The sequence below is a fragment of the Athene cunicularia genome (assembly GCF_003259725.1).
Source record: "Athene cunicularia isolate RWA chromosome 12 unlocalized genomic scaffold, athCun1 chr12_part1, whole genome shotgun sequence".
Lineage (NCBI taxonomy): Eukaryota > Metazoa > Chordata > Aves > Strigiformes > Strigidae > Athene > Athene cunicularia.
The window spans coordinates 19,914,585-19,922,514 of record NW_020799116.1 but is presented as its reverse complement, the minus strand read 5'-3'; the positions used below and the strand labels follow the sequence as shown (position 1 = coordinate 19,922,514).

The window sequence follows — 7,930 nt, the reverse complement described above, 5'->3', positions numbered from 1 at the left end:
CCCCCCCCCCCCCCGATGAATTTATGCAATGAATTATGAGATTAAGGTATTATTCCTTTTAAATAAATTAGCTTGTAAGAAATGTAAATTTTGGACAAAAGAGTTCAAAATGTCATGAGAAGCATGTGTATTTGTGGAGTTCCATAATTTCCAATAGTGTATACACAATTTGATTTAGAGCTGGAAGGTTCATACTCTTGCAGTAGTATTGGAAAATGATTGCAAAATCACTTTTAGTGTATAGGGTTTTTGTTAAAAAAAATAGTATGTTCTCCTTTGATGTGTCTCAGGTAGGAAATTCCTGTGTTTATTGCTTGCAATGATCAAGTTCGGAGACAAAGTATTGTAACAGTGGAATGTGAATACGTTAAAAAGTCAGAAAACTTGAAATGTAAACCATCTGTTTTCTGTAAAGGAGTTTCTTTTCTAATCTGTGTCACTTTTATTATCAGAATACTGAAGTAAATATCTCAAAGTAAGCCTTTTAAGTATTAAATACCACCACCAACAAGAAATGGAAGAAGGCAAAATACATTCTCACTATTTTGAGGTTAAAGGAAGAAATTTAGATAGTTGGATTAAACCACTGTTTTTTTCTCTCTATTTTGATTTTTAGTGATCTCCTGTGGTACAGATTTTGCAGAGAAAATGTGTTTGTCAGTTTTCTTGTAGTTTTGAGAGCTTTAATTTTGTGGATTAAAGTTTAGTTATAACTGAATGTTTCCCAGAAATCTGTGAGGCTTTTCCCCTTTAGGTTTACATGGGTGTCAGTGTTGTACAGTGCTCTGCTACAACCTTGCTCACTGCTGTGCGCTGTGGATAATGCTGATAATGTCTAGCTTAGCGTTCAAGAAGGTTTCATCCTTCTTTACATAGGTAAGACTTGGAAAATATGTTTTTTCAGAATAGTTTGTCAAAAGCTGAAAGTAGCACTGAGATTTCATTTTTCTCAGTTGCTGTGTTTCTGATTATGTTTCTGTTAGTGTTTTGATTAGGATCAGGAATGCATTTCTGAAACAGATCTCCTGATAACCCCAGTTATGCACCTTGATTCACATCACAGAGCTCTTTGAAGTATGTGGACTGTTCTTTTTGGATGTAACATACCAGGTGATATATGTATTCAGGGTGCACCTGATGTGCTGCGGCTGCTAGTGGATTTTAATTTTGACTAGCCCTGGTCTGAAGTAAAGCTCCTCTCCCTCAAGAAACAGAGTGGGTCTGATGGCCTTATCACAAGTATTTTGCTCTACTGATCCACCCTAGTGTTTCACCTTAATTGCTAATGCAGATAGTGTTGTAAACCAGGTCAGGCTTTGTTTATGTATTTACTGACTCTGCTGTAAATAAACTAATGAAGCTGTTTGATACTTAGGTTTTGCTGTTGCTGGTAAAATAACTAACATTTTAATACATATTTAGTTTTATTAATCTATTTCCTGCTTAAAAAGACTATATAATATTCTGAAAATAAATACCAGAGCAAACATTAAGCAAATATGTCTTGACACCAAGATCTGTGGGGTGATGTAGTGGTATAATTTAGTTTATACAGAGCTCCACACTTGCTGGGCAGCTCTGTGTACCCGAATCATTATGGATGTCTGTCTGCTACAGAACACTGCAACATGGAGCATTGTAGACATGCTGTTCCCAAATTTAATGAGCTAGAATATGCTTTGACATATAACTGTAATTGGTAGTGCTTAAAAAAAAATAATCTAAAATTAAACTATATGAAGGCAATAAGCATTTACTAGTAGTGAAGAGCAATACTGACATGTTACCATAATCCAGGATAGTGAGAACACAGAACTAGTTGTGGAATTCAAAATAAAGTTTAATGTACAGCATTCTGTCTCCAATAATGATCATAAAGCAGATGCTTTGGGAAGACTGAGAATGGGACAAATGTATGATTCCTGTCTCATCCTGTCTCTTGACTATTCTTCCATTCTCCAGCTGTTTTCAGCTCAGCACTTCTGTACCTACAGTGCTTTGTCTGTTTGACAACCTATAATGGATCTCTTCCAAGAAATACAATTACTTATCCAGTCTTCCCTTGAAACCACAAGTAAAATTGCTGCTGCATCCACTGTGTTCTCAGGCCTGCAATTGAATGGGCTGACTACGCATTGCTTATAAACTTTTGTTTGTCTGGTTTGTACCTGGTACGTACTAGCTTCATTTGATGGCTCCTTGCTCTTGTACTGGAGCAGTTGATCCCCGGCCCCATGCTGACTATGCAGTTTATAATTTTGTGGGTATTTCCTATATATCTCCTTAATCACCTCTTGGTGATGGTTAGCTCACCTGGTGAGTTCTAGTCTACTCAGTGTTGCTTATATAGAAGCCATTCCTTACCTTTCTCTGATCCTTTTCTAAGTATGCCATATGTAATTATGCCAGTTATGTGAAGGGCTTGGAAATCAATAGCGTGTTTAATATTTCGGTGAGCTATAGATTTATAGTGGCATTATCATGTCTCTTGTTTTCTCTTTCTCTCATTACTCCCTACATTTGAGTTTCTTTTTTACTGCTACTGGGTACTAAGCCAGTGTTTTCACTGAACTGCCTATTATTACTTCTGAGTCTTGCTCCTGAGTGGTCATGGTGAGGTCATGCTTCATTCTATCATCTTCAAATATCTTTTCCGTGGATATCTCTTTCATGTAACAATGTTGAATTTCTTTTGTTACTTTAGCATTTTTAAACTTTTTGCAGTCATTCCTCATTGGCACCTAGCAATCTTTGGCATCATTTCACATTTGTCTATCTTTCCCAAGTATATTAAATTGAATAAGTTCCAGTGCAGACCCTTTGCAAAACTCGCACCGGTGGGCTCCCTCTGCATCAAGAACTGACCGTTTGTTCATATGCTGTTTCTTACCTTTTGTTTGATTTTTGTCTCTGCTGTCACCTCTTAATCTGTGGCAGTTTAGTTTCCTTAAAAACCTTTTAGAAATTTTTGTGGGTTGCTTGGCCCAGTATCTCCCTCTTTCATACACTTCATGATTCCTTCAGAGTTCTCAAAGAGAATAAGGTAAAGGTAAACTCTTCTCAAAGAGAGAAAAACATCATGACTTTTACAGAAGCCATGCCCCATCTTACCACAGCAATTGTATTTATCTAGATATCCATTAATTTTTTACTTCTTATTTCTCTAATACAGTCATAAGGCCAGCAAGTCTTTAACTCCCTGACCATCCTAAAATATTTTTCAAAGAATAGCGTTGTATTTGCCACCGATAAGACAGGAAATGTTGATTGAATGAAATGTGAGTTATGGTCGTTCTGCTTGTAATACAATTCTCATGTTCTAGCTGAATGAGTGTAATGTAATAAGACATCTGTAAAGCTTTCAATAATTATCAGTTTGACTTATATACACTTCTTAAAGTTTAAATGTAAATAGTTGATAAAAACTGAATATCTAATTCTATTTTAAAACTAAAGCTAAGCTTTGCTTCATAAATCTTTTTAAAAAGAAGAAAGCTTGTGATAAAAGATAGACTTGTACTGTATTTGCATAGTGAATGGCTTAGCTTAAAAAAAAAAAAAACCCAACAACAAAAAAGCCTGTATTAATTTAGATTTGCATGTTGTGCACTATTCACTTAAAATCTGAAATAGTTGAAAAGTTGCAAAGGTTCCCTATGGTTAATATACTATGTTTATATTAATAAAACTATGAAGTTATAGATATATTTAAATTTGTGTATATACTTTACCTAAGTTTTTTTTATGAGTATTTAAATAAAGTAATGAATACATACATATATTCCTCCTTCATGAAACTAGAAGTACTTGTGTTTGCTAAATGTTAATAAACATTTTTTTAAAAAGAGAAAGATAAATTCTATAGCACTGTCAATTTGTGCACAGATCATAAAATACTTTGCCATGAATAATATATCTGTTCAGAATGTGATTAAGGAAAAGGAGAGAAAGAATAGGGTTTTTGAGTTAGGTGGTTGAAGACCCGCAACTTAATAATGATATAAGCTTTGTATCCACAAATTAAAAAAAACGGTTATTCTTAAAGATTATATATATTCTTAACGGTTTATATTTATGAGCTTGTGACGAATTTCTTTTCATGAAAACATTAAGTATTTTCATTCTGTTATTATTTTAGTTGTTGTATCAGAAACCAAAATATACTAAGATGGACTTGAAAAAAATAACCAGAATTCTACAAGAAAAAACAGACATGTATGAAACATTTTTGAAATTCTGATACAATTTTGCTTGTAGAATTTTATATAGCCTTTTTAGTTTTCCTACACTTAAAAAATAATGTAAAATTGGTAGTATGATGTATGGTGCTATTTCTTGCATTTGTTTATCATCTTGAGAATGATGATACTTTCTCCCAACTAACAAAGACTTATTGGGGAAAAAAGTGCTGAAAATGAAATAATTTAAATAAAACAAAAACAGTAAAGTGCCCTATAGTATTATCTTACCCTATAGTTATTTGTATCTGTTTCTAGACATGACAATTAAAAAAATTGCTTAGCTCAAATAGTATATAGTACTTCAGCTTGTTTAAAGCAAGTTTTGTTCTACTTTGAAGCAGAATATAGCTAATTGGTATTAGCCATGCAGAGGGATAGTCTAAATAATTTTAAAATCCTGGAATGCTATTTTTCATGCCTGTTCTACTTGATGAACAAATCTAATAAATAGGTTACATCACATTTTATGTGCCTTCTAAAATAATATGAGCTAAACACAGGTAAAACGTAAATACAATGGATCAGTTGTATTAATACACATCCTTTTCCCTAGATCCTAAGACCTTTGAGAAAAGGTCATTTATTGCCTATATTACTAATAAGCTAAAATCTTTTTTGAAAGAGTTGTGATAGTTAAGGTACGATCTGAGAAGCAAATACTGTAATACACCTTGGCAGGACACTACAAACATAATACGTGGAAGATTTGAAACTCAGTTTGTGATTTTCCTGTCCAATTGGAAGAAAAAACATCTGTATTTCTGGCAGATGTGGAAGAATATTGTGGAAATATTTTTCTAATCTTACCCTCTTATCTTTTCTCTAATCTGTCTATTTTTGTCTGCTGCTGTGGTAGTAGATGTATAGCTGGATGGAATTTTTGGTCTTATCCACTTGTTCCTATTGAGATGACATTGATTTGTTTGTTAGTCATTTTGCAGTTGGATCACTTTAGAACATAGAAGCTTTTTCAAGTCAACTTAGGCTGCTCACCCAAGGATGAGTCCATCATCAGTCCAGGTTTATATCAGACTGATATCTAGTGCTGAGGTGAGTGCTTTTTGCTCCTAGTATTATAGATTTTTACTACATCAATAACAGGACACTTATCTACACTAAAATCCTATTTCCACTTTATAGATGTATCTTAAATCTTCCAAAATATCCAACTGTTCTAAAGGAAACTGTTTCCCTATACACTATGGAAGAATTTCTGTATATACTCATTAACAATAATAACTTCACTGAAAATAAGGATGAAAGTAGTTGTCTTCTGCTTCATGATCTTCTTCAGTTTCGTGATCATGTGTTTCATCCTGTTCTGCTTCGTGGTATTCTTCTGGTGTTAAAAATCGTCGAAACACTGGTATTCTTAGCTGAGTTGACTTGTTGGCATTAACATTTTGTTCGCCGTAATAAATGGCTCGAATGTGAGGGAAGCAAAAGAATGCATATGTGCTTATTGGATTTGTGAGCTTATTTCGGTCCATGCGTATATAGGTTAATTGGTTGACGTTCATTGGATCAATAGATGGACACATCAAAGTAATATTTACGACTGAAAGAGAGAGAAAAGTATTAATTAAAATACAGAAAATAGTTACATTTAAGACCTATTGAAAAGTGAAACTTAAGTTTTGAAATTTAAAAAGGAAAATATTTTTTCATTGCACAGGATTAATGTAATCATTCCCTGTGCTTTAAATGGGTTTTGTAAATTAAAGTGATAATTTTAGTGTTTGCCAAGTGTAAGGTTATGGGATAAGAAAAAATTAAATTACTACCACTATGATTTGTAATGACCATTTTATGTGAATGGAATATTTTCTAATTCCTTTTTCTCTGTATGTGTTTATCAATTGCCTAATCAGAAGCAATTTTCAAAAGGTTTTAGCTTGTTATAAGAAAAACTGCTATTATATCAAAATTTAACTTTTACAAAGGTGCAAAAATAAAATGCCTTCTTATTTCACCAGTTTAGTCTCAACTAACTGAGGATGTGTTTATATTGCATCTTGAAGAAGATGGGATGATATTCTTGCTGCACTTGAAGCTGATCAGACGCTACATAGCTATATTTGCTCTTGAGAAGTACAGTGTGTATGAACTCTGGGTCGGTGCCACATTAACTGTTATTTCAGGATGCTAGTAGCTCAAGCTCACCTCTACAAAGAAGGGTGTCAGATTAACTCTTGAACAACATGTGAGTTTAGATGACTGCTAGATTCTATGCTTGGTTTATACGTGACCTGACTGAGAAGCTATAAGGTCCTCAAATTGAAAGACACAACAAAAGGGATGTTTCTGATAGTTTTTTGATGTAGGCTAAAAGTTCTGATTTCTGGATGTTAAGGAAAATGTGCTGAACTCGCCCACCTCCCATAACCAGTGTCAAAATCCACTACATTTTTTGCTTTTAAAGAATTGCAACCATCAACATACTTTCAATGTCATTGTCTTCAATATACAAATGCTGCAAACTTCTTGGTATATAGAATACTTGTTTCAGTTTGTTATGTCCAAGATTAAGTTCTAGAAGGTTGGGCAGGTTAAAGGTGTTGCGTGCAATGTTTTGCAGGTTATTGTGGGACATTCTAAGAGCAATGATTTTTGGAAGTCTGTTGAAGTAGTTTTCTGGAATATAAGAAATTGAGTTGTTCTCAAGAGAGAGATACATAAGTGATGATGGTAGATCAGGAGGCATAGTCTGTAATTTGTTGTTGCATAAATTGAGCTGCATTAAATTTTTCATGTTTGAAAAGGGTTTTCCTTTGAGTACTGAGTCGTCAAGAAGGTTATTGCACAGGTCAAGCATGGTTATGTTAGGTAATCCTTCCAGTGAATTTCCGGATAACTGAGAAATCTGATTGGAACCAAGGAGGAGTCTCTCTAGAGAGCTGGGGAGAGGGAATGGAAATTCTTCCAATTCATTATGTTGTAAATGAAGTTGCAATAAGTTTGAAAGCTTGGCAAAAACACCATGGTCAATCATATGAAATTTAATTTTGTTGTGGCTGAGGTTAATTTCTCTTAAGAAGGTAGCATTAGTGAATGGTCCTGCAGGCACAGCTTCAATATCATTATTTTGCAGATAGAGTTGTTGAACGTGATTTGGGATATTTGGTATTGCCTTAAGTTTGCGATGATCACAGTACATTGATAAGGGAAAACCTGGTGGACAGAAGCATTCACGGGCACACTCAACTGGAAAAGGGAAGCGAGGAACTTCAGCTTGTGTATTTGGATTAAAATAATATGGATATTGATGATTTGGCTCCCCATCATACTCATCCTCAAAATCATAGTCTTCATATTGACAAAAGACCATAGCAGCCCAGAGGAGGTGAAAGATTGATAGCTGGCTCAGAATCCCCATATTTAAACTTGTGTGTTGTATTCTGTTGATGAGAAGGAAAAGTAAGTTTATTAGCCATGTAGTAAATAACAAGTTTTAAGTTTTAAGAAGAAGCAATATAAAGTAAGTAGAATAACTTTTTTTTTTTTTTTTGGCAATGCTGTCACTGACATGATTAGCAAAACCAAGTTTTAATCTGCATCTTCCAATAAAACCATCACCATTCTTTAAAATAAACAAGTTTTCTTGTCTGAGTTCAGACAAGGAACAACTTTCTACCTGTTCTATGCCTGTTACCAAAGGATGTCATAACAGTTAGGAGTATAACACACAC

At 34.0% G+C, this 7,930-nt stretch overlaps 2 protein-coding genes across 4 annotated transcripts in view; one reads left to right on the top strand and one right to left on the bottom strand.

The window, feature by feature from the left end:
* Nucleotides 1-7,930, top strand: part of CENPP (centromere protein P) — a 148,704-nt gene that overhangs the window by 35,279 nt on the left and 105,495 nt on the right. The window lies entirely within an intron of this gene.
* Nucleotides 5,483-7,930, bottom strand: part of OMD (osteomodulin) — a 5,025-nt gene continuing 2,577 nt past the window's right edge. For both annotated transcript variants that reach the window (XM_026857735.1, XM_026857736.1), the window contains exons 2-3: nucleotides 6,684-7,639; nucleotides 5,483-5,799 (exon numbers count right to left, since the gene is read on the bottom strand). In XM_026857735.1, coding sequence (XP_026713536.1) covers nucleotides 5,483-5,799; nucleotides 6,684-7,617 — 1,251 coding nt within the window. In that variant the 5' untranslated portion in view covers nucleotides 7,618-7,639. The remainder of the gene's footprint in view (nucleotides 5,800-6,683; nucleotides 7,640-7,930) is intronic.